Genomic DNA, 27,925 nt, shown 5'->3' with positions numbered 1-27,925 from the left:
ATTTCGCATACCTTTGAGAACATTTTTTTATAACCCTCACCCATAGAGGATTCAACAATATATTTCCTTCATCGTTAACAAGTGATCATTAATTTCTATTACGCAGATAACTTTTAAAAAATGAGTTACGTTGCTTAGGATTCAAACCTTGGACCTCCTGGTTAGATGTAGAGTTTTTAACTAGTGTATCGCTATCGCACAAATACCTTGCGGTTAAGCTTCATTATTTCATATGATTCGTGTGTTGAGATAATAATGAAAAACAATGTTAAATTCAATAGAAACTTTAATTTGTTTTCACTTATACATATAACTATTACAAGTAAGAAATATTTTGGACAAATAATAACAATTTTTGATAATAAAAATACAACTTTAAATATTATTATACCTTTATTATATCTGATAATCGTAGCTTAATAATAATTATTCACTTTTTTCAGTATTACTTATAATTATTGAGAAAAAAAAATAAAAATGTTAAAACCAAAGGCCATCCTCTGCTTCCTCTTCACTATCCGTGACTTGTAAATCGTCTTGTATAGCGGGTTCCGGCTGAGAAACAAGAAGTTAGCGATTGATTATATGAGTGCATAATATAATTATAATCTAGCAATCATTATAATAAACCAACACCTGACTGCTTAAGAATATAGACAGTCATTCCCTCAATTTAGACGAATCCAAAACACCTCATACGCAAAAAACGTTAAGCCGTTCTGAAGGGTATAATAAGACACATACATACATATCTATACTTTACATACAACTCAAGAACAAATGCCGTTCACAGTCTAAAAAAATGTATTGAATGTCGCCTTTAACTGTCTCAATTACACTAATATAAAGAAAAGACAAAAAATTAAAGTAAACATAACCCAAAACATTAAAATTAAAAATAAATAATAATAAAATGAAACTTATAAAATAAATACGTTGTCCAAAACTATTTTTGTGGCAATTATAAAATCAGTAATGAATAGTTTTAGATTGCATACCTGCCAATTCTCCATCGGCTCTTCCTTGAAGGTCGGAGTTTCTCCAGGCAATGGCATTCTGTCCATCATCGGCGGATCCATATTCATGTCGGGTTCTATAGGCTCCTCCTAAAATAAAAACAATGAGGTGTCAAAATTATCTTCAAATGAAAATGATACTTTTAAATGTCTGTACGCATAAGCAAAATATAACGTCACCTATGGCAGAAAATGATGTTAAATTGCGAGTTTCAGACAAAATATTCGCGTCTTCACCTCGACTAAGTGTTATCTCAAAAAATATAGGTAAATATCTTCATTACGAAGAGATAAGATCTACGAAAAGATTATCTTTTCGTAAAAGATATTTTACGAAAAATAGATGTTTATTTAATGTTGATTCCCAATGATTTGGAGCAGCTATGATAATAATAGACGATAGCTCTCTATGCTGAGGTCACAAATTCATTTGCATAATTTGCATAAGTTAAGGAATAGAATCGTAGAAATAAATCAGATAGATATGCAAAATAATTAATTAAATTTATATCAAAACTCATTAGTTCATAATTTGCTTAAGGATAAAATAAATCGTATAAGTAAATCATGACAGATGCAAAATAATGAATTCATTTTAATTCGTCGTAACGTCGAATTACCTTGACAACTGGCGGGTACGTGTAATCCGTGTGTTGGTCGAGATCGACAAGTTCGTCGGACGCTTGCGGCGGCTCGTCGGGGATCTCGCGTTTTATCAGGAACTCCGATGTGTCGAAAGTCGAATCGCCTGGCATGTCGTCGTCTGTGAATAAAATAAAATTGTTAAGTATGATTTTTTTTAAATACTACTCTAATGTCTAAACGATTTTTAAATGCACGCTAGCGTTGTTAAGGCATGACATGAAAAATATGTATAACATTTTTTTAAATATTTTTAGAAATTGAAATGAGACAAATATATCTTAAAAAACAAGTTATGTCCGTTTGTTAATCGGTGAATGGGTTAATTCGGCGCTATAAGGTATTCTTGTACGTAATCATTATGATAAAATACTGTTTACTCATTTTGACAGACTATACTAAAAATAAATGCTTTTGTTAAATTTCATACATCATTTTTGTTATATTTCATTAATTTGGCCAGTAAATTACTTCAGTAATAATGAGTAAATACCTGGTCCCGGATTTAGTTGCACCATGGTCTCGATGGCATCTTTCTGTTCAACCTCTTCCAATCCCGAGCTACCACTATCAGAGTATTGTAGATCTGCAAAAAACATAAGAAAAAAACAACATTAGTATGTTGACGAACTTCTATTTTGCAAGGAAATAAGTTTTTTTATAATATAGGAGTAGCAGACCAGTATACAGTCCACCTGATGGTAAGTGGCTACTGCCGCCAATGGATATCTGTAATCAATCCCAAATATGGTTGCCTATCTGAGGTCGGTCACCGATGCGCCGCTAACCCCTGAGGACTAAGCTGGAACGCCTCGGAAAAGTCTCCCTTACAAAACCCTTCAAACCAGAACACAGCAGCACTTAACACTACTGTTATGAGCCTTCAATCAAAGTAATTGCTAAATCTTACCATCAACCAAGCTGTTTTCGTCTTTTCGCGGTCGTCCTCGCTTCCGGTGTGGACCTGTGACAACATAGAGTGTCAGTATAGTATTATAATAAGGTCAACCAATATTATTGACCCGCTGGTCTTGGATCAGAATGAAAACCGCTTAGGCCATAGCACACACACAATTAAAAACATTACATTGAACTTTAACGAAATATAACTTTCCTCGCGGTGTTTTCTTTCGCCCTTAAAGCCAACCCACGAACCTTTTTACTGAACAATATTGTTTCACATTACATTAGTTTATTTGCAAATTGAATTTTAAACATATAACAATTAGAAGTATTTAAGTAAACAGATAATATGTAGGTTAACACCTCGTATTGTAATCAATATTTTTAACTTTTTTGTAATACTTTTGGATAAGCGATAATACTACTATTATATACTACTAGCTGACCCGGCAAACGTTGTGTTGCCATATAAATAAAAAAATATTAAGGGTGAACAACCCTCATCACTTAGGGGTATGAAAAGTAGATAGTAGCCGATTCTCAGACCTACTGAATATGTATATAAAATTTGGTGAAAATCGATAAAGCCGATTCGGAGGAGTACGGTAACTAACAATGTGACACGAGAATTTTATATATAAGACGAGCTTTTGCCCGCGGCTTCGCTCGCGTTACGAAGTGATATTATTAACTAAGAAGATTTATACAAACGTTCATCCCCTATTATATCCCCCTGGGGGTAGAATTGATCAAAATCCTTTCTTAGCGGATGCCTACGTCATAACATCTACCTGCATGCCAAATTTCAGCCCGATCCGTCCAGTGGTTTGGTCTGTGCGTTGATAGATCACTATGTCAGTCAGTTACCTTTGAGTTATATATATATTTAGATATATATAATACTACTATTATCGCGTATTAAACTAAAATCATACAGCGCATACCATCACCAGTAGAAGTGGACGGCTTATGTTTTCTCGGTCTGCCACGACCTCGTTTCTCATCATTCTGGGGTTGCAGGTCATCATCCAAGTCTGAATGCTCCGCCGCCTCTTCCAGCATCTTCTGTTGGACTCTGGCTATGTTCGCCTCTAGCTGGCTCACGTGCTCGTCGAACTGGGAATTAAAGTTTTGTTAAACATTTTTGTTTTTACATTTTATTTCATTTGTTTGGTGGTATATTTTTAACGAAATATATGGTAAGGTATAGTATCTTATAGGTGTATTAAGTAATGTATGAATAATTATTTGTTTCTGTTTTGCAGAGACGTCTCAACAGCCTGCGCTGGGCCTTGCACGGCGAGCGACGGAAGGCAGGGCTGCTTACCAGGAAGGATCTGTTGCGTGACTTCCAAAGCGCTATCGAGAAGGTAAAATGTGATTTTGCTTGTACTTTTTGCTATGATTGATGTTCTGACCCAGAAAAAATGCTCCTATTTGTTCTCTTTACTGTATTGCATGAATGAATATACTTTAGGTAGTATACTTTAGGTAGTTAAGAGGAATTTACTAATTTGATGCGATAAAGCTGTTTTTTGACCTTAAGTAGATTTATGTTTTGTTCAAACGAATTAAGATTTCCAGGCTTTAGTTACTGCGTAACTCAGTTGGGCTACCTAACTTCTAAATTGCCTGCATAAACATGCATTGAGCACGAGTCCCAACAGTGAAATATAAACCAGCATCCAGTACATAAAAAACATTACCTGTTCCAGCGACTCCTGCGTAACTTTAAGCACTGCCTCGGCCTGTCGCGTGAACTGCGAGACGGGCCCGTTGTACGCGCGGCAGTTGTCCACTAACAGCTGGATATCGCGCAGGAACTCCTCGCGGCTGTGGTATTTGTGGGCTGTAATAAAGATGAATATTAGTTTAGGCTCGTTATTCCACAATATTATGCATAATAATTATATAGTTATTAATACAGTTTTTTCTTCTGTCACATAACAACGTTGTTAAACGTGTTCTGGTTTGAAGGGAGACATACTTTTCCGAGGCGTTCCAGCTTAGTCCTCAGGGGTAGCGGCGCATCTGTGGCCGACCTCAGGTAGGAAAATCTAATCGTATCTGAGGTTGATTACAGTTCTCCATGGGCGGTAGTAGCCACTTACCGTCAGGTGGACTGCATGCTCGTCTGCTACTCCCGTATTATAAAAAATAAAACCCTTTTTGAACACATTATTAAAGGAGACCAGTGTCGCAAGTTTACCAAGAAAGTAATTTTAAATATATTTTTTCAAGATGATATGATACGATATAATATATGTTTTACCTTGTTATTCATAGTTTAACCTTGTTTTACAATATTATTTTACAGTTATAATAAAACGTAATAAGTAAGAATTATAAGTAATATAATTATAATTAGACCGTGTTTTATAATATATTTAATGCTCGTATTATATTTAAAGTGGTCACAAAATTCTCCCGAACTTTACAACCCATACAATCTCCTAGTATCTATAAATTTCCCGACAACTGTACCTTGAATCTTTTTGCCGATCGCCTCCAAGTCAATGGGTTTCTTGATGACAGTGTAGTAATCTTTCACTTGTTTCTTGTTGACAGGCTTCAAGAACGGCCACGCTTCCGGCATCACCTTCAGCTTGGTCGTCAGTAAGTTTTCGAAGATGAACGACAATGCCACCTGCAAAAAGCATCACAGTATTTTAACATTTACGTCGTGTACGTGTACTCAAGAGTAATTTATATGGTAGCCCATCATTCTCTACGGGGTTTTCCAATATTTTTGCAGATAGCTCTGCCCTTATTGATAAAGTTTTATGTTCTGAATTCGAGAGTTTCTATCTTTTTTTCGTTCCAATGCTGGTTATCAGTTTTTTACTAGAATTTAAAGGTTGAATACGCGCTGGTAGACTTCGTACACTTTTTCTAACTTCATAGAAAACTTAGGCATATATTTATTAATTCGCCATTATAACAAGTGATAAAAAGTATATTAAAAGCATGACTTCAAAATTTAGAGCCTTCGATTTGAACCCGGACATTACGAGGAGACATTATAAAGGAATATATCATTAGGCTACTAATAAATTAAATGTGTACCTGGTCATTATCGTCAAGGAGAGGATTGATCTGCTTTTCCAGCTTCATAAACTGTTCCTCCTTCTCGGCGAGCTTCTCGAAACACCGTTGCATCATCCGTTGCGCCGCCACTGTCAAACTGCTTGTTGGTCCTGTCAAAAGCGTAACAATGTAAAGTCCGCGCCAAACTTCTAGTCCTCTCTGATTATAGAATCGAGTCGGGTCAGCGAGTGCTGATTTCAACTATTACTATTTTAATTGATTAATTATTATTTATATTTCAAATCATAATAATCATTGTTACTTCTGAATTTTAATAATTATATTTTTTCTTATCTTTTTCTTTTTTGAAAACAATGCTTCCTGCTTAAAATTTTAAAACTGTAGTACATTTCGCAACCACAATACAAACCATTGTACAAAGACGAATTCTCGACAATCTGATTGACGTCAGCTAGGAACTCTTCTCGACTTTGATAGTGCTTCTGTCTTAGATGATCCCTGATCGTTTGAAGGTCCATAGGCCGCGATACGATTCGGTAGTAGTCAGCCACAAGCTGCAGAAACAAGACAAATATAATAAGAAAGTCAATAATAACTAAATCTGAAGAGGAAGGGCTGTACATCAGGTAAGTGACGCATATGATTCAGCACATCTTCCAGCAGCGATGTGAGTGTGACCAATAGGTCAGTACGACGCCGTTCTTCCGGTCTTCGTACAAGGTAATCACATTCACTCGTGGTACCACGACGTCGCGATCGACATTCATGTTGACCCATACCAAGGTGTGATATAACCCAAGTTAATACAACACACACTCACCTTGGTATTAACAGGGAAGAGGAAGGGTTATTACATCGGGTAAATGACGCATATGGTTAAGCAGCCACATCTTCCAGCAGCGACGTGAGTGTGACCAGCGGGTCAGTATGACACCTTACTGACCGTCGCACTTACTTAACATGCCGCGATCGACATCTTTGATTACCTATATTCTAATTAGTAATAACTAATAACTCACTCACCTTGGGGTTGACAGGGAAGAGGAAGGGCTGTACATCGGGCAAGTGACGCATGTGGTTAAGCACATCTTCCAGCAGCGACGTGAGTGTAACCAATGGATCAGTGCGACGTCGTTCTGCCGGTCTTCGTACGAGATAATCACATTCACTCGCGGTACCACGACGCCTCGACCGACCGCCCGGACCGCCTGTACGCGAGTCGCGGCGACTGTTGCGACGCTTTAACTCTTCTGCTGACTGCTGGAATAGAAGTTTTGATTTTATTAATTTTATTATTGATTTTATTAGTTTTGGTTTTTATTTAATGTTTATATGGTTAAAAAAACATTCGTTTTAGTAAGTATGTTAATTTATGTTTTTGCTTAATGAACCGTCGCAATGCGAAATATTTACTCGTTCAGCAAGATTATAAAATGTATAGTAAGCAAAACAATAAATATTTCTTTAAAAATAACAGCAACTTTTATATTATTTTTGATTTACATTGTGCCTAGAAAGAAGGGATATTCAACCCTTTGAATATAGAAAACCAAAGAGATAAGTTAAGACTCAAATACTCGTTTTTAAAATACTTTCCGCAACCTTTTTTCCACATAACATATTGATTAACAAACATATTACACCGTCTAGAAACTCAATACGAATTGTATCTCTCATCCATACACGGAGCTAATCTTTATATTAATTTTAATTTCTTACCTTGACAATCTTAGTGGGCACAGTGAGTTTGGTGCCATCAACGTATGTGAGCGACTCATCGTCGGGCTCCATGGAGGGCTCCGCGTCGGCCTCGGGCGGCGAGCACGGGCCGCCCATGGACCCGCAGTACAACGGACACGCCTTGTTCGTACGCATGTGCCCCACTTGACCGCATGCACCGCACTGTAAAAAATAATGTTTTGAAAATTGATGTGTATACGTGTAATTTTGAATTAACTGAAGTTTCGTTACTCTAGCGGCTTAATGGGAAAGGGGCGGTCCGCCCCGGGCCCCGATCCTGAGGGGCCTCCACAGTTGTTAAACAAAGGTGTCAGAATCAAACAATCTATGAAATGTGTTGTTGCGATAAATTTTGTTCGTTTGGCGTTTAAGGCCCCGTTTACATAGACAGTCATTGCATATGTCAAACACGGGCACTAGCGGACACAATCACAATATTTTGTATACAATATTTAAACACACCAATAATTAACTGGGCACTAATTTTGATAGGCATTTCACACGATACCACTCCAGTATAGATTTTTATCAAAAAAAAGCATCCTGGATGCCTACTAGAGATTTAAAAAAATCCTTAGGGTTTTTATATTTATTATGGGATGTGTAGGATCTTTATTAGGGATACAGGCAAAAAAATATATTCTATATTTGAATTATTTTTTATTACTTACCTTCAATTTCAGATCCGGCTTCAGCTTAGCACGCCTTCTAGAAGACGCAGACATAGATTCTCCCGGTTCCTGCTTAATTTGACCCAACGGAATGAGCCCTGGCGACGGTGATCCGAGGTCCATTGACGATGACATCATACCTAGAATATAAAAATAAATGTATATGCTAATGAAACTCATGAATAAATGTATTAGAAGTTTAGTGACTTAAGAAAAAAATCGTTATTACTACGAGTTTATTAGTTTGATCCGTATGTAGGTATGTATAGTCCGCGCCAAACTGCTAGTCCGCTCGGAAGTTGTTGCGAGCAGGTGTAGTCATATAATTTGCTATGGCGGCGCGATTTATTTCTATATTCAGAGCGGACTAGCAGTGTGGCGTGGACTATATGTATGTAACGCAATCTTTGAACTCGATTTTTACCTATTTTGAACGGTCAGTTAAATTCAAACTTTTGAGCAATTGTCAAGAATTGATGACAATACACGACTTTAATAATTTTGTTTTGTTGTTATGAAGGAATGAAATGAAGGAAGGAGGAATGATCCTTACTGTCATTAGAAAAGGTTGCGGGTACTGTAACATTCCCCGCCAGTCTTTCTCTCTCTTGATTTCTCCTGATACGCCGAAGTTGTTCCTGTAAATATATACTTATGTTGAAGTCTAAGATTTGAGATTATCATCTAAAAATTATTCATTTGCATTTAGTGTAGAGTATAACGATGGTTATAGTAGATTGATTTAGTAAACAAAGACCAAAATCATAGAAATGCATTAAAAGACATGAAGTACAGTCATATTACACATAAAATATGATAGGTAAATATTACTATAGAATATTTTTTTTTTTTTTTTTTTTTTTATAATATAAGAGTAGCAGACGAGCATGCAGTCCACCTGATGGTAAGTGGCTACTGCCGCCCATGGACATCTGTAATCAACCCCAGATAGGATTAGATATTCCTACCTGAGGTCGGCCACCGATGCGCCGCTACCCCTAAGGACTAAGCTGGAACGCCTCGGAAAAGTCTGTCTCCCTTACCACACCCTTCAAACCGGAACACAGCAGCGCCTAACACTGCTGTTATTAGGTAGAAATAGGTGTGGCGGTGGTGCCGCCGGAGTCGAACCACAAAGGGTTCTACCACCTTCAGATAGCAATTGTGTCGATTTTAGGCTGTCAAGGCCATCTTACATTTACGTGTTAGATCAACTCCGCCAGATGGCGCTGCGACATGCGACAAAAAATCAATTTCAAATTTAAACCTGAATCCTTCTCTTTTCCCGCTTCATCTCTTCTTTCTTAGTCTCGTCCATGGTCGCGAACTGTCGTATGAACGCGTCATCTTTGGTCGTACGGATCTTTGTGTACGCTTCTATTACAGCCGCTTTCCGTACAAGTTCCACTCTAGTGTATCTCTGGCCGGACGGGTTACGGAATGTACGGACTATTCTGAGGACTCGACCTACAAACGTAAGAGTTAAGCCTGAACTTTCAAAGTGAAATACAATTACTTAATACGAGTACTATAATTCGTTTACATATTTACATGTCTACCATACTATAGAAGAAAATATCCCTACTGTATTCTGGTTTGAAGGAGAGTCAAGTACACAACATGTTTTAACTGTTCTCAGGGGTAACGACACATATGAACAACCTTCGGTAGGACTCCAATACTATTCGCGGTATAACAGATGTCGATGGGCAGCAGTTAATACTTAACATCAAGCGGACTGCGTGTCAGTTTCATACTTGGATTTAAAAAAAAAAGTTCCATTAAAATTCCTAGCTATAGAAGTAAAAAATCCTATAATATTATGCTATAAGGTATATTCAAAAGTTTTTTGGCCATATTACCTTGACTTGATGACTGTTGTTGGTCATTTTGATTAATTTGCGGCTTCTTTTCAGACTGTCCGAGAATCATTTTCCTTAATTCTGCCCTCTCAGCTTCTTCCCTTTCCAGTGACAACTAAAATATATTTGCGATCATATTATTAATATAACATGAATTTATTAGAATCATTTATTTATTTCAAGGGGTGTTCTAATTGACTATTGCCGAAGCATAATAATTGACAACCACTTGTAACATATTTATATTTTTCATATTTATATTTTTATCTTATACTACAATTGCCTATGTCATTTAGTGTCATGATGAAACACATACAAATGTAAGATGCACCTAAAAATAGTACAATTTTTTTATTAACTTATGTCTGTCTGGAAACTAAATACATAACGTGGCAACTGCTCCACGATGGTCCTCACACACGTTATATTTATTTGGCTTTTACATACCTGTTCCGTAGTCTTCTTATTAGCGAGCATGTTCTCGAGATTCTTGCCCATTTCCTCAAGGTCCGACTCCTCGCTCACAGAACTCTCCGCTTCATCTGTACTGAGCACTTCGGTGCTTTGAAGCACACGGTTTTGCAACTCGAATATACGTTGACACTCTTCCTTATACCTAATTGGTAATAAATTTACGTTAAAGTTAATAAAAACAAGCTTTTATAGCTAAAACTAGAAAAATAATCTTATCCAATAGATACTTAATAAATATTTGTACTTATAATGATCTGTTTCAATATATTTTTTTAAAAGCTTGTGGTTAAAAACTTAGTGTAAATTCCCCTTCCCAAATTTAATTTGCACCGTAAGCTATAAACAAATACATATTAATAAGGCGCTATACATGTGTGAACTGGCGAAATTACAATAAATATTGTAATATCAGCATGTATGACCTTGTATGTATTAATGTTGTAAATTGTAAATAGCCTACATTTATTACGTTAAAAACAAATTATTCAAAAATAAAACTTCAAAAGGAAAGCAACAAAATTTATAGTACCTTTCTTGATGTTCCGCGATGGAAAATCTGTTTCCACGAGAGAACTTCGTCATTCCCTCTTCACCAGCTTTCGCCTTTTCCGTGGATAATGTTCGCACCACGTCGATGACTTCCCAACGAGATAATTTTTTGATCTAATAACAAAACAAACAATATTGACTTTATTACATTACATTACAAAGATTATTATTATTTCATAAGAAATTTTCCCACTCAAGTAATTTTAAAATATTTTAAAGGGAAATTAGTTACAATAATTTTAATTGATTTCAACTGGCATTAGACTTTGTAGTAATGGTGAAAGGTAAAGCTGTTAATAGGACGTAAAGAAGATTCTCTGCTATTTTCTACTGTAAGTAAAGCTTACAAGCGCGGAACTTAAACCTACTACTGTAGCTTGTGTAAATTGCAATTTTTCAGCAAAGATAAGCTACGTTAAGAAATGTATTGTAATCGAAGTCTTCTTGAAGGTAGTCATGTATAAATATAGTCACATATACGGTACAGAGTAACGATATTAATTACACGTAAGTAGGTACACACTAGTGATTAGAGGTATTATAACTATTCCCGTTATTAAACTGTTCTTGCTGAAGTCTCCGACCAGAATGTCGCTCTCTGTTAACTCAAGCGTCGCCATGATATCATCCCCACTTGACATCCCCACTGCATCTATGTTTGAACTGTAGTAATCAAATGAGTGACTTATTTTCAAAGTACTAATATAAAAATGCGATATCGTTAATATTCAAGCTTCGTATTAACGATGATAACAGTATCATATCTCCATGCATTGGAAGGCCTATTAAGCTTTCGATGCAGGTTGTTTTCATTCAATTACTAACCCATACTTCTCCCTACCAATCCGTAATGACGCAGCATAGCGAACTATGCTCCAGCCCCTCTCTAATTGACTGTGTACAACTAATGATCCAAACAGTATTTACAATCAAAGTCTTACAACAAAACATAGTTAAAACAACACCCACCTCCTCCTCAGGTACACCAAACTTCCTCAACAATGCCTTAGCGTTATTCAAGCTCAGTCTTCTCAGATCAGCATCAGTTCCTGTCACAGTTCGCTTTGGTTGCTGTTCCTCATTCGGTTGTTGTGTTGGTTTATTAGGGACCCGTACGTAGGAGAACCCTTCCCCGCAACCAGTGGGGTCGGCTGGACCCGTCAGTTGTAGTAGACATTTGCCGCGCATCGCTTGGATGTAGGCACGCGTTGTGTTCCATGGAGCCACTTTGACCTAAAAATGAAAATAAAAATGCCTCATTATGTATTATCCTGTGTTGCTCCATATAAACACATATCTTGATTGAAATTAGGTTTAAGGAATCTTTATTTCTCATACACATATTACATTGACATATTACATTTGTGACATAAATGAGAAATTTACAATAGATTAATAATAACGTATGGTAATGCTCGGTACGTATGTGTTTTGAAATCTATCGGTGCGTATGTTCGTGTGTGTGTAGCGCACGTGTGTGTGTGTGCGCGCATGTGCGTATGCGTGTGTCTGAATGTGTGTGTGTAATTTGTGTGTGTAATCTGAATGTGTGTAATTAACTATTCAAATTTATTTTTATCGAAATAATCAGAATAGAATAAACCATTAAAAATCAAATTATAAAATTCCCGAAAAATATTTCAATTCACATATAAATTTCTAAAAGATTTTCAATATTTCAGGTTATAAGCACCTAAACTGTTTGAAATGTAGTTTGATCATTTTTTTACAATATTTAAATAGCAGACTAGCATACAATCCATCTGATGGTAAGTGATGTTCCGCACATGGACATCTGTAATCAACCCCAGATAAGATCAGTCCTACCCGAGGTCGACCACAGATGTACCACTACCCCTGAGGTCAAAATACCTCGCTCTAACTATCTCCCAGGGAGATATACTTATATACTTTGTTAAAGTATTGTGTTGTGTGACTTGTAAGGCTTACGTCATAAGTCACACAACATTATACCGTTTAACACTGCTGTTATTAAACAGAAATAGGTGTGGTGGTGGTGCCGCCGGAGTCGAACCACTAGAGTTCTAACAACTTTAATTATACCTCGTCATCCATTTTCAGTTGCATCTCTTCATCATCATCATCCTGCGGTGTGAATATGAACTTCTCTCCGTAGCCCGCGTCCTTCAACCGTTGCTCCGCGGCCGCCATACTGAAGTACGCACAGCACTGCTCGGGGGACACCATCGCGCGGATTTCTTCCTCGGACGGTAGACGGAAGTCTGACTTCATGACCCACCTGTAAACCCACCAAAAATATTTAGATAAAAGGTCGCTTAGACCCGACAATATGTGCCTAGGCAACAAATCATAAGTCAAGGATTAATCAATAATACGAATATCGTATTCAATTATGAGAACCTAGAAAGAAATAAAGATAACCTTTTCCCTTATTATTAATTAATAAGAATATATATTTTTTCAAATACGTGAAAATTTAATCGGTTATTTTAAAATATTTTTCTTCATTTAGCAATTATTTCTTTTTCTCCCTTTTCCGTCTCTTAATATCGCACTCTATCTATATCTATTATTTTTAAAGTTAATATGAACATATCAATACGACTTTTACGGCAGTGTAAATATGTACTTTGTATTTTAAAATTTACGCCCTTCCTTTGTAAATAAATGGCAGTTCACTAAATGTTATTATTTTGTTCCTAACCAAATCATTGTTATTAAATCATTATGATTTAATAACAAACCGGAAGTCATTATTAACTCACCAATTAGATTCATGTCCCGTCCGTTTAAAGTCCGCGCAAAGCTTCAAACGTTTACGTATAGAACTCTCAGAGTGCGACGGGAACGCCTTCTTTATATCGTCCATCTTGATACGCGGCGGATTGTACACGGATTTCCAGAACAGCCTGTATATGTAAACCTAAAAATAAAAAAAAACGCCTTTAAGCGCTCGTCCATCAATTACGTGACGTTTTAATATATTTTTAACCCAACCTTCAAGTTTTATGCAGCACCGCTCTCTCTAACCAAAATCTATATACCAACTATAAATACGCACCGCTTGTCGGTTATATAAATAAATTCATAAAATAAAAAGACGTAACAAATAATCTCAACAGCTATTTGAGTTCTTATTTTTTCCGAATCCTCCGCCCCTCCCCCCCTTCGATCTTCCCTTGATTTATGGATCCAAGAGTGGTTTTTATCTTGAATAGCATGTATAAACTTAAATGTCCTTTTAAATCAACTTTATTACAATAGTAAAACATGTTAAATTTTATGGACAGGCACGTACAGAGAAATTCATAAATACAATTTAATTTCACTTACTTGCAGAAAATCTCTAACAAAATTGTTAGCCCTTTTCGAGTTAGGGCCAGGCACCTCGTAAAGCGGGCATTCTTGGCCCGCGACGAACAACGCGTCGACATCACGAATGTAGTAAGCTTGTCTGAAATGGACAACATGGGGGACATCAACTTATTTGTGGTACAGTCCGCGCTCAACTGCTAGTCCGCTCCGAATATAGAAACGAGTCGCATCGTAATAGCAAATTGTAATGAAATGAAATGAAATATCTTTATTTGTTGCAATGTGGTTACAATTTGATGTTGGTTACAGACATATAAGAATCACACATTTGCCACATGGTGGCGTACAAATTGAGTAAATTAAAATTAAATAATAACTTACATTAAGATATACATTAGATATGTATGTCGCAGGCAGTTGAGAATATAATTCGATATTAAGTGGGTTTCTGTTCAAAACATTGTAATTAGATTATAGTTTTTAAATAAAGAACACTGTATTAACTTTGCGATAATTTCTGAACGAATATTTGATTTAATTTTAATAATTCAAATTTGGAACTGTATCGAGTAAACACTTGACGTATTTCCGAACGCCATTGAACAGAGCTGTTTGGCGGGAATTAGGGGCGTGGTCTACCCCTATATAAGAGCTCATCCTGGCTGGTGCAGGCAGTCTATCTTCGGATAAGACTCATGAAAGAGCTCTGCTCCCAACAGAACTGTTGGTTTACCTGGTACAGTCTAGCACTGTATATTGCATAAGCGGAATCGCTGGCGCGATACCCTATGCTTTAGCTGTATTGCCTGAATAAGGCGATACGCTATTCGGGTGGTTCTGTAACCACTATACGAACATAGAGCTGAGGCTCTGTTCGTCTCCATTCGGGTGGTTGTGTAACCACTATACGAACATAGAGCTAAGGCTTTGTTCGTCTCTATTCGGGTGGTTGTGTAACCACTATACGAACATAGAGCTAAGGCTCTGTTCGTCACTACTCGGGTGGCTGTGTTGCCACTATACGAACGTAGAACTAAGGTTCTGTTCGTCATTATTCAGGTGGTAGTGTTGCCATTATATTAACGTAGAATTAAGATTCTGTTCGTAACTATTTTAACTTTGTTTTACTATTTGTACACCTGTTAATATATTGAGTGTTGTCCTATCCTGTAAGATTAGTGTGTAAATAAACCTTTGGATTATTATTTATGGCTATTTAATCCCTGCAATATGGGAATTCCTAATCCTGACATACCTTCCTTGGCTCCAGATCCTACATGTAGATATTAGCGGGACTCCGCTGCCCGCTCTCGCCCGAGGGTACATAGCTGCGTTAGTGTGCCCTTACCTTACGGAGTATATGCTACCTAAACCTGCGCGCAACAACTTCAGAGCGGACTAGCAGTAATTGACGAAGACGTAAATTTGAAAAAACATATCGCGAATGTAAATAAGTACGTTGCCTCCATTGTAGTATTATGCGTCTACAAGGTCGACCTTATGACAGGCAACTGTGACTACATATTCTCCACAGACTATAGATATTTTAAAGGTGGTAGAACCCTTTGTGGTTTGACTCCGGTGGCACCACCGCAACACCTATTTCTACCTAATAACAGCAGTGTTAGGCGCTGCTGTGTTCCGATTTGAAGGGTGTGGTAAGAGAGATAGACTTTTCCGAGGCGTTCCAGCTTAGTCCTTAGGGGTAGCGGTGCATATGTGGCCGACCTCAGGTAGAAATATCTAATCCTATCCGGGGTTGATTACAGATGTCCATGGGCGGCAGTAGCCACTTACCATCAGGTGGACTGCATGCTCGTCTGCTACTCTTATATTATAAAAAAATATATATATGTGTTTATTTTTTTTCTCATGTGACTAAACAAACTGATACTTATTGTCAATATGCACAAGAAAATAATATTCTATTTGAAGATTGTAATCTTATTTCGTCCCTTAAAAATCTTAGGAGATAGCACATTATATTATACAATTTGCAATAAAAGTGATACATCATATACATAAAACCACAAATTCTTACCTAGCCCTGATAATAAGGAAGTCAGTAGGTTGCAATGTATGCTCGTAGATAGGTGCTCTGTACATGTTGTTCTCGACGACTGTCTGAGAAGCGCCCGGGGGCAGTATCCCAAGGAAGGGAGATGTATGTGCGTACACTATCTCGCCATATTTGAATGTTTTTGGGCCAGTATCCTGCAAGAATACGATATATTAATATTAATTTATACTGTTCTTTTTTATATTTGAGGCTAATGCTAAAGCAGACGTGCTACCTCATGGAAAGTAGCCAACGTCGCCTATGAACATTTGCAACACCAGAGGAGTCGCCAATGCATCGCCGGCTTTGAACCGGCTCTTTTTGCACCTTTTTTGAAGAGCCCCATGTAATAGCGCTCCGGGATTACCTCAGAAGGAAGTTCATTCCACATCTCGCACGTTCGTGGCAAGAACGTCCATGCAAACCGAACCGTGGAGAACCGCCACGAGTCCAGGTGATGTGGATGGAACTTCATCCTTCGACGAGTGGTGCGATAATTCTTGGTTTTATATTATTACCCGACTGCCAAGGAAGGGTTATGTTTTTCGCGCGTATCTTGTATGTTTGTTTTTCTTTATTTGATCGGATCTAACAAATGGCTGGATGAATTACAACAGTTAAAGCGTCATTATACTTGTCTCAATGACCCGATTGCCCTTAGATAGGTGTTACGAAAAAAAAAATGGCAGATTTTTGGCGCGAAATAGTAACACGTTTCAAAAAAAAAAAGTTAACCGAACCTATCGAGTAGGAGATTATAAAAACATATTTGTATATACAAAAAATAATAAATCTTGGTTTGGCATAGTTTTACATATAAATCTAACTACAGCTTTTTTATAAGCTTATATTACAATTTTCGTTTTTATACCGTTTTATACACACTCTTTAACCACAGTTCGTTTATCGATACTAATTCTTGATATGAAACCATTTCCCACACTAACCTTAACCGCAGTCCGCTTATAATAATACTTGATCTTCGTGCACATGCCGACTTGACTGATGAGCGGCGGGTGCTCCTCACAGAACTCCACCAGAATCAGTTACCATCCCGCCCGCTCAGGTCTTCAGGGGTCCTCATAAAAAAGACGTCACCACCACCCTACGCTTCGTGATCAAATATTGTTTATAAATTTCCCCAAAGCATCCTTATAATTTTTGATGTTAGGTCCTTTTTCCTGTCATGCGGGCTTAATAGTCTTAATACCACTTGCCTTAACCTATCGTTTTATAGACACTATTTCTGTCAAGCTCGCTATACGCACGTGGGTCGCGAAGAGAATGCAGCTAATACATTTGCAGACATTTGAGACTTACGTGCAGATGCATACCCGTGAAGTAGGACAAACGCCCTTACATCATTTTTCTTACTAACCTTAACTGCAGTCCGCTTATAATAATTCTTGATCTTCGTACACATGCCGACTTGGCTGATGAGCGGCGGGTGCTCCTCACAGAACTCCACCAGAATCAGTTCACCATCCCGCCCGCTCAAGTCTTCGGGTGTCCGCATGAAGAACACGTCACCACCACCCGACGCTAGACGCTCGGCTTCGCGTTGCTGTACACAATATAAATAATATATATTATAATTTAAGACTTTAATAAAGTATGTAGGTATGTGTGTATCTATTCTATTTTAATGTTTGTGTATGTGCGCATGCGTTTTTGTGTGTGTGCCCCCATATGCTAGTGTGAAATGTATGCGTGCGTGCATGGGTGCCTCCTGGCATCTGTGGGTGCTTGCGGGCATGCATCGGTACCGGCGGGCATGTGTGTATGTATGTATGTGCCTTTGTTATATTCTGTTTCGTTCGTAAAATATATAAAGACAGTTTATACATGTTTTCATAACAAATTCCATATAATATTTTTGAAATTAATAATGATACACCAAAAATCGGAATTTTTGACATCTTGTCTAGTTACATGATGATATTAAGGAAACGTACCTTAGCCTTCTTCTTAATATACTTGAGCAGTGGCTGGACAGGATGCGCTCCAGGCTGAGCAAGGGGACCCGAGGGTTTCCTCAACGCTGGGCGGTGGAAAGCCCTCAACCGAGCTGGTCCCATGTGAGTCTGTATGAACGGAGCCCTTAATTCCACCACTGGTGTGCTGTGCTGGATCAGCTGACCTCCACCGACCTTCAGCCGCGGGTTTTGAGTTTTGGGTTGGTAGAAGCTAAAAGTGCACATAATTAAATTACACAATTATATGTAACTTAATGCCAATAAGATTATAATACTAAGCCCTTTTGTGGCCTATTACGAAGGCTTATCTGTATATCTGTCCTGGGATTCTATCTGTTGATCTGTAATGGATAGGCACTAATTGTATCTTTACTAAGTATATCAATGGCCGCTATAACAACAAATACTAAAACTACACACACATACTAAAAATGGTGTTACAAGTGTTGGAGTTGGACTCTGACTTGTACAATTTTTAATCAAATCGTTTTACTGACTTTAATAACAATTGTTACTGAAACCATTATGTTCTCAAAGAAGTATGCTAGTACTTACACGTCATTCGAGATGTTAAAGGGATCCCGATCAGGTGATTTGGGCGGCGGGGGCGGAGCGTCCTCTTGTAAAACGTTGATCACACCAGCTTTACCCAGCAAGATCTTCGATTTCTTCACGTGAGGGTGTGGAATCTTCACTTTAGGTGTAGGACCTCGTTCTAAAATAAAACACCATATTCATATAGAGCAGATTCAACCTGACACCAATCACAGATGTATTGCCAGTCCTAAAGACAAGATGATCGCCTCAAATTATGTCACCAATGCAGAACTGCTTCACTTTAGAAGCGGGTGAAGTGGTTTGCGTTTGTTGTCATTTGACCTTTGAAAATTAAAATATTGTATGCCTTCTTTACCACCCTTGTCAGAAAGTGACTATGAGCCTATGTAAAAGTAAGTATGTAAAAGCTTAGCTTAAGACGGCACGGTAGTTTGTGCGACGAATGCATCTTAGCAGTATAAAGGTAGAACTCTAATTTAAATTTGCACAATAAAAACAAGGATGGAGTAATTCTATTTTCATACTGTTATCTGTTAAGTTATAATTCTATCTATCGTATAAGATTACCGACAGTCAGCGCTGACCCTAAAATACTTATTGGAGCGAATGGATGGAATGATAACAAATTAAATACCTCTGGTAATCTTAGACGGATCAACATCATCCGGAATTCCCAATATAATATTCTCATCATTAGGATCCAACGTCAGTATCTTCGGCTTGGGTATCTTGGGCATGTTCTCAGCATCCCATATAACGTCGTCCTCCCACGTGCCGTACACCAACTCCTCGTTCTCGACTGGAAAGATGCTGTACCAGGTGTTGTCTTCACCGTCAGCTGATTGTCCACCCGCCTGGTTGTTGGATGTTGCTGAACTGTCAACAAAATGTTTAGATTCAGTGCACTGCGATGTATACGAGACGAGAATTCCAATACATCTGAAAAAACCTCCAATTCTAAATAGAATGGCAGTTTTTCTTGAAATCGATGCGAGATACATTGCCTTTAAGAAGCACTATGGTGTAACTATAACGTATAGGTTCGATTATATACATATTTATATTTACTTAACAGTATCGACGCTTGAAAGGCGATCCTTACTAAGCGCCTAATAAAATAAGATCACGTAATTGTTGAATTGAAAATATTTCTATATCCATTAAAATAATTTGAATCTAACAAGGTGAGATTTTTTTTAATTCAGCTTTAAATCACTCTACTGCAATTTTTACGCAAAGTCACTTAGTGAAGATTGCCTTTCATATGTCGAATTATTTTCTCAAAAACACCAAGGATTATAGAACAAAACTGAACAACGATTGATTAAATAATATCATAACTCACGTCGCCGGTTTAGCCTGTAAGGGCGCGGGCGGTTGTGGTCGCGGATGGGAGAACTGCTGAGCTGTACGGCTCACTGACGTCGGTACCCAGCCCGCTGCGTTGCTCTTACTATTCAAACGTGCTAGAACCTGAAAACAAATTAGTAAGTATTTAAAAACTTTTTTTTATAATATAGGAGTAGGAAACGAGCAATCAGTCCACCTAATGGTAAGTGTCTACTGCCGTCCATGGACATCTGTAATCAACCCCAGATAGGATAGAATATTCCTACCTAAGGTCGACCACAGATGCGCCGCTACCCCTGAGGACTAAGCTGGAACGCCTCTGAAAAGTATGTCTTCCTTACCACACCCTTCAAACAAGAACACATCAGTGCTTAATACTGCTGTTATGAGGCAGAAATGAAATAGGTGTGGCGGTGGTGCAGAGTCGAACCACAAAGGGTTCTACTACCTTAACTTTATAGTTATAGTAATAGTTAAAGTATATTGCACTTATTTCTAATAAGCAGACAATCTGGATTTCTAGGAGACCAGAGGTTGCTTATATCTTGTTAGAGGTTACAAGAAGGGTGACAGAAGTTTAATTTACTAAACATTAAATATCACTAGATAATGTTAGCTTGATCAGGTGCCTATAATGTATTGATGATCGTGATAATAGTATTGATGACATATAATTTTGAGCAATGAAGACAATGCTGTCAATACTATTATCCATTATATATTTAAATATATCATTATTACATCATACAGATAGTAAGCTTTATACATCATCTATAAAAAAATAATCATGTACTGTTTATAAAAATGAAAACCTATTAACCTTATGTTTCATCTCACTCCCATCCCATATGACGTCATCTTCCCATTGCAACTGCGACACCATGAGGAAGGCGTCATCTGGGAAGCCGCTATCAGGGCTATCGTTCTCTTGCCTTTCAGTGGACGCTTCAACTTCTGGCTCCTTAGGTTTTTCCTCACGCTCCGGGGAAGGGGCCTATAAGTATTTTTTTTTTTATAAGTAATAAAATCTAGCCAACCGGAACTGTCGTTTTAGCTGAAATCGAAACCGAACCCTGGCTTTCTGTCCCACTTTCAGGTGAAACAGAAACTGAAACTTTTATCGACTTACAAAAATTTACACAATTACATGTAATTTTGAAATCTACACACTGATAGGAGTGTTAAGACAACCTTTATCTAACGATTTTTGACCAAGAGCGAAACTTCAATAGGTCAGTAATTAAATAATCTAACAGCTTTAAGAATCATAGAAGCACTAACAATAAGATTTCGGTTCTTTTTTATTTTCATTGATACTAGCATATTCTTAAAACTACATTAAAAAACTAGGTACATGAAAAAAACTACATGAATCAATAACACCCTTATTTACTACCGAATCATATCAACTACTAAAACTTTAATTCACCTTAAGTTTGAAGCCATAGTCAAAACCTTCCCCGCTCTCAGGCACGTTGAGCATGTCGTACCACGCCTGGGCGGGGCCGAAACGCCAGTGCGCTGGTGTAGGCCTCTGGGACTTGTCGCCAGATAAGTTATTCGCATTGTTATCGCCAGATGAATGTTGGTTTTCTTCCATTGGCCTGTAATGTAAAAAGGATTAAAACCTCTGGCTATAGCATTATAGAATCAATGTAATGGACACTGAGTATTATGAAAACGTGGTCAAAATGAGCCTACTTCTACTAAAAAAAATTAAGCTTGCTACTATAATGTAGGTTGATGTTTTGTGTTACTATTTGCCAAGTGCAAAATGATAACACTTTTAAGCTACTAAATATACATACCAATTGCCATCTTTACTGGACATAATACTGACGATTCTCAAAATTTCAGTTTGTTAAAACATACATTGTCTTGGGGCCCTTAGATGTTAGTTACTTTATATAAAGAACAGTTCTTAAAAAATTACAATACAAGATATTCTTTGGAATAAATATAAGAGATAAAACCGCATTTTAGTATTTTTTATACATTATTAATCTAGTTTTAACAAACTGAACAATTAAATTAAGCAAAAATGTATTACAAATGAAGTTCTACATATTTTTTTAATACTTTTATCTGATAACTCAAAATTCTTCCAAAGTACAACAAGCCACCCTAAAAGAACCTTCTATTTTTTACTCACTTAAGAAATTTCTCCTCATCATCGCTAGCATACTGCACTTCCGGCAACTCCTGTGGCTGTGGCGGAGTGTCACTACTGGTGCTGCCACTGCGCTTGCGTCGTCTCCGCTTCTTCACACCACGCCAGATTTGTGGTAAGCTGGACAGTTTGCCGGGGCCAAACAAGCGAGAGAATAGGAGCACCTGGAAATAAAATAAAGAGTTACTGAAGGACAGATAAAATACTATTAGTAAATAATATGTTTCATGAAACTGTCCAGCAGTTCATCATAGCATATAATATAAAATATTGTTGCATATATAAGATTATGACTGGCAATCAGTACAAACTCAATATTTAACTTAGTTTCATTTGTTTTAAATAAATAAGAATTGAATATAGATTTTCGTGATAAGTTTCATAATGACTACCATATTGCACGACTACTTTATATGTAGAAAGTTTATCAATTTTAAATCAAATGAAAATCAGATAAATTCTGCATTAAAATGCAAATTGAATAATAAATTTTATTTTATATGGCAACTAACACATGTAATCGTAAAAAAAATATCAGAAGTATTAGCAAAATCAATGTGCTTACCTTGTCTGGCCTAAAGTCAGGAAACAGTTCTGTGACATCAACATTGGCATACTTTGATGGCAACATTGCCGCCAATGGTGTTTCCAATTTCTTAGGTCTTTCCGATTTGTGTTTGCTGCAAATTATAAGATTCCTACAATAAACATCTATCAACTCGCAAATCTAATTGAAATTAAAGAAGGTCTTAATGTTATTTGATTTAGAAGGGTGGTAGAGCCAGCATGGTTAAACCAGGAAGCCACCACACTAATTTCTGCCATGAAGCCATTCTTGTCTTTCGGTAAAAGCGTGTAGCCTATCTTATCGTATCTTATCGTATCTTACTATCTGCATAATAGTCCTTAAGAGTGACAATGCATCTGAGATCAGCTTCAGATAGAAACAGTTCAATATGGAATCTGTCACTGTTATCCATGAGTGCAAGAACCACTTACCATCATGTGGACTGTGAGCTTATTTGCTAGCTAATCTTATAAAAAAAAAATACTCACGGAACAGATGACGGTGGAGGCATGAGTCCGCCATCGCCTTCCATATCACCTTCGTAGCCCTCATCATTGTTACCCTGCACATTACTGAGTTCATCATCATCATTCTCCTCTCTTTCAATTTTCATATCATTCTGTGGACAATCGCTTTCAGGCTCTACAACATCATTTTTATCTTCCTCCTTTACATCAACTATATCTGTATTTGCTGTCTGTTCGTCCGTTGGCTCTGTGCACGTTTTATCACTACTGTTTACCTCCTAGTGTTAACACAAGTTGCCGTTAATATTGTGCAACTAGATGTTAGTAAGGCGTGATACTTTAGTCAAGTGCTGATTTGCTTAACGGTATGATGGATGAGCCAGTGATGTTAATGACTGTCGTATGGTTAATTATATGCATGATGTTATGGAGGATGACCGACAAAACTACCTTACAAAATTAAAATAATAGAGAATGGTTTATACATTCTATTTCACACACTTAATGTATGTGGGACGTTCAATGCATTAAAATAAAATTATAGATTAAATTAAATTATTCCTTTTTTTTTGCAAAGAATAGAATTTAAAGTTTTATAGAATTCTAATGTCGAATAAAAGAAAGTATAAACTTGGATAGGAAATGGGGACATAAAAATATTTAGTCAAGAAGATTCTTGTACGAAACATCAAGTTAATATTATAATTATTAACAGTACATTCTTAATTAACAATAAATTCTTAATTGAAAATTCTTTGGATTTGGTATACTGTAATTATTGGAGGTTATGTTAGTTGATGTCGAACCATAAAATCAATCACCCACAAAAATGTTGATATTAAGCATAGTAAAAAACAAAGAGTAATAACAAATATGAAACAGGTAGCAAGTACTTTGTTTGCAATTAATTGATATAAATATTACAAACATCATTTTAATGTGATTACAGAATAAAAGGTGCAAAGAAAAATAAAACAACATTATACATTTGAAAAGTGAACAAAAATTAGTTAATAATGTGAAATTGTGAAAAAATGGGAATGGTTAAGTGGCAAATGTATATTTATGTTATATCTAAACTATAGTCGTCACAATCTAATAGGCCCATTTTGACACATGCCATCCTAATGTCATAAAATTTTTGAACTAACTTTGTATGAACATATAACACGTAATTGGAAAGTCAAATACTTCTAAACATATTATTACGAAATAATTTATTAACAAGAATAATTAGTAAAATCTATAAATTGTATTACACATTTTACTTCAATTAAAATGTGTCCAGAAAACAATTTATCCTACATCAAAAAGTATCATAGGGCGTTGTTGCAATGTTATATCAGTCGGGTTATTTAGCAGTTTACGGCAATTTACGGCTACAGCTTGCGGCTTCAAACCATTCGGAAGAAACCATAATCGATTAACTTTCAAATAATCGAAACTTAAAATTACCAATAATTATTTTTTTATCGCTTTTTCATCATAACAACAATAACATAATAGAGACATTGTTTCTTAGTGAATGTTAAAATGAAAAAAATAAATACAGGTTACGATAGCATGGACATGCTTTATTTAATCTTCAAAAAATGATTAATTTTTTAATTTACGAAATAATTTATTTTCATTTCTCTTTTTTATTAAATCTTAAAATAATTTAGATAAATACTAAACAAATATTCTGTTTACAAAATGTTAAGTAATCTATACAGTATGATATGGAGTTGTAATCGATCTGTAGTAAAAATCGGTTTCTTTGGTTATCGATTTGTGTGGCACATCCTTAGTGTCGTAGCGATGGCACGTGTCAAAATGGACCTATTAAATTGTGAAGACTATAGTGACCAAATTTATTTGAGAAAAGAGTAAAAAAATAACCTTCTCATCCTCAGCTATGTCATCAATATCAAAAAAGTCAACTGCAGATGGACTCTTCTGCGTATAATCTGAAATTTAAAGAAATATATATAATAGTTCAGTTTAAGAATAAAACAGTTCGAAGTATACATAGGTTCACAACTTTGTTTATTTAGTCAACAAAAATCCGATAATCTATTCACGCAGAACATTTAATTAGAGCAATATTCTAGATGTATTCATTAGGTCGGCCCCCTAAAGCTAACTGAAACAATCTAATACAGAATACTTACCAATTATCAGAGCAGAATACTAATTCATTTACTCTTAGTAAGGAAATTCAAACGATTTGTTTATGTTATGGCCTGTCTTACGACGTTTAATATACAGTGAATCCTAGTGGAAAAAACAAATATAGTATTTTTTTTTTTTCACCAGATGCTATTGCAAGCTGTCCCTATGGACATTCAGCAATATTTAGGACGTGTGGTTTTATGCGAGGAACAGGTCCTGTGACATGCCCTCAAAGATCTCATCAGAGTAGGTCCTGGACTACTCTTCTTTTAAGTCTTCTTACGCTAGGAAATATGTCATCCATAAGATGGGATACTAATGTATTTTGGTTGTTTTGTATCTTATATTTATATGTTAATGTTTAATATGTTCATGTAATAGTAAAAATATAGCCTACAAAATGTACCTTTTAAGTAATTTAGTTGAAGAAATAGGAATATAAGATATAAATCAACGTGTGCTAAAAAATATTTCTAATATCTGCACCGCAGAGCAAACTAAAACCCGTAACATTTCAACAATATTATTGTATTTACGACATCTCAGTACAAACCTTTCTCTTCCTCTTCCTTTATAAGATCTTCGTTTTCAAGAACTTCTGATAACATCGAGCCGAGGCCCAAGCGATTGAGAGACGACAAGAGCCGCTTGGACTCACCATCAAGTAGACCATCATCCTCAAGTTGACCACTCTCGTCAATATTACCAAATAGGAAACCAGTTAGGTCCATGCCAGACTGGCCCTGGTCACCTGGGTCATCGCTGTCACACATTTTAACGATAAATTCACTTTTATTATTGTTTTATAACGCTTCTAGAAAACTAAAAAAGTGATGCAAACAACAATCTAACATTCAACATCACCACAATCGTCGAATTGACAATAAAACGACTTGACGTTAAATGTCATAATTTAAAAGCACAGATTATGTAGATATGGTTATTTAACGGCAAACAGTTTACATTTCATGCAGCCAGACGTGAAAGCGTGCATTTTAGCCATAGTGTTTTTAATTTATTATTATTATTCCAATTATTCCTCATGAATATGAATATTGCAAAATAATGAAGACAAGGTTAAAGTAATACTTTACAATTTTAATAATTTTACGAAAAAAGAACGTCCTCATTAGGTTACTATACTCTTTGGTCCTCATAATCAAATTACAAACCTACTCAACACCACTAGATGGCGCGGTGTACCAACAAATATAAGAACTAAAGTTTTACTTGATACTGATTCCTACCAAAAGTTTTTGTACTAAAATAGTTCTGAACTGGTAAACAAACTCACCCCATTAATATTTGATTTAAATATTTTAAAATATCCTATAAAGCTATTATACTTATTAAAAAAATACTATTAAAAAATTATAACTGAACAGCAATAATCTATCAGAAAATCCTGTAAAGAACTGTATAGCTGAATAAAACCATAAGAAAACTTAACAGAACGTTCCAGATTCGATCCCCAGCCAGGTAAATACCTTTTAAGTTTTCGGATCCGAATGTTCCGGCAGAATAAAAATCTTAATATTATGTTTTTTAAAATGTATTTTTTGTGGAAGTGTTTGATTTGCAGATATTTTTTCAGTGTCACATCAACGACTCAACGACATACAAATTACTAAAACTTTTGTTAAAGTGAGAGGCACTACTCTAGTCAATTCTGCGAAAATATACCTATTACAAATATGACTTAGTTAGATTTTAGGTACAGACTACCTTTTAATTTTAACTAAAATAGCCTTACTTAAAATGTACAAACAAACTTAACTAAACTAACTGAAGTATCACAAATGTGTATTACAGCAACTAACAACTTCAGTCTACAGTTTAACGGGTCAGTCAACTTGAGAATAGTTCTATTATTCGGTTCCGCACCAATGGAGTTGGCACAACATTGTCTAACCGAGCCACGGCAATATTATTCTCTCAATGCCGTTCAGCAGTGCTGTGCGCTATTGTTATTGTATCGTTTTCGAACGGTTTCAAATTTTATAGATATGTCTTTTAGGTATATAGCCAGGTACTTTCGGTAGGGATGTAGGTGCATAAGGGCGTAGATAAATAGAATCTTGGGAATAAATAACCTATCCGTGTAAAAAAAAGTTTTAACCGAATCGGCTCAAAGCCTATTTTTAGAAAGCGTAATATTTAGAAATGATTTACGAATATTATGATTTTGACCATGTTTTTAAGTAAGTATGTTCAAACTGCTTTCTGTTATTCTTTAGGTGTTTTTTTTTAAATAAAATATTAAACTATATTATAATTATGGGTTTCAACATTTTATCCTAACAGACGTAAGTATAAATTCAGTTAGGCAGTACGTTTGCCCCTAATCATTATCACGATATAAAAAAGAATGATAGGTCATCATTAATAAATATTTATTTATAAGTCTTTTGTTACAGATTA

General features: G+C 36.2%; 1 protein-coding gene across 1 annotated transcript; it reads right to left on the bottom strand.

Moving 5' to 3' along the window:
• Positions 1-268: 268 nt before the first annotated feature.
• On the bottom strand, positions 269-26,368 carry Taf1 (TATA-box binding protein associated factor 1). The gene is made up of 35 exons (XM_073075862.1): positions 26,058-26,368; positions 25,232-25,299; positions 23,372-23,502; positions 22,881-22,995; positions 22,298-22,479; positions 21,575-21,749; positions 20,966-21,139; positions 20,141-20,268; positions 19,430-19,671; positions 18,793-18,952; positions 18,217-18,448; positions 17,640-17,825; positions 16,244-16,416; positions 14,221-14,341; positions 13,653-13,810; positions 12,970-13,165; positions 11,875-12,138; positions 10,886-11,019; positions 10,330-10,498; positions 9,883-9,997; positions 9,288-9,487; positions 8,574-8,658; positions 8,021-8,160; positions 7,329-7,511; positions 6,633-6,869; positions 6,019-6,163; positions 5,628-5,758; positions 5,046-5,208; positions 4,268-4,410; positions 3,500-3,677; positions 2,569-2,622; positions 2,152-2,244; positions 1,637-1,779; positions 999-1,106; positions 269-555 (listed from the first exon to the last, which is right to left on the bottom strand). Exons 1-35 carry the CDS (start codon positions 26,275-26,277, stop codon positions 481-483), a joined length of 5,421 nt encoding a protein of 1,806 aa, XP_072931963.1. The 5' UTR covers positions 26,278-26,368; the 3' UTR covers positions 269-480.
• Between the last annotated feature and the right edge of the window lie 1,557 nt (positions 26,369-27,925).

Source organism: Epargyreus clarus, unplaced genomic scaffold, assembly GCF_041222505.1.
Source record: "Epargyreus clarus isolate Ecla_fem2 unplaced genomic scaffold, WU_Ecla_fem_2.2 ptg000008l, whole genome shotgun sequence".
In the NCBI taxonomy this organism is placed as follows: Eukaryota; Metazoa; Arthropoda; class Insecta; order Lepidoptera; family Hesperiidae; genus Epargyreus; species Epargyreus clarus.
The sequence above is the reverse complement of the archived record's forward strand: the minus strand, read 5'-3'. Positions and strand labels throughout refer to the sequence as shown.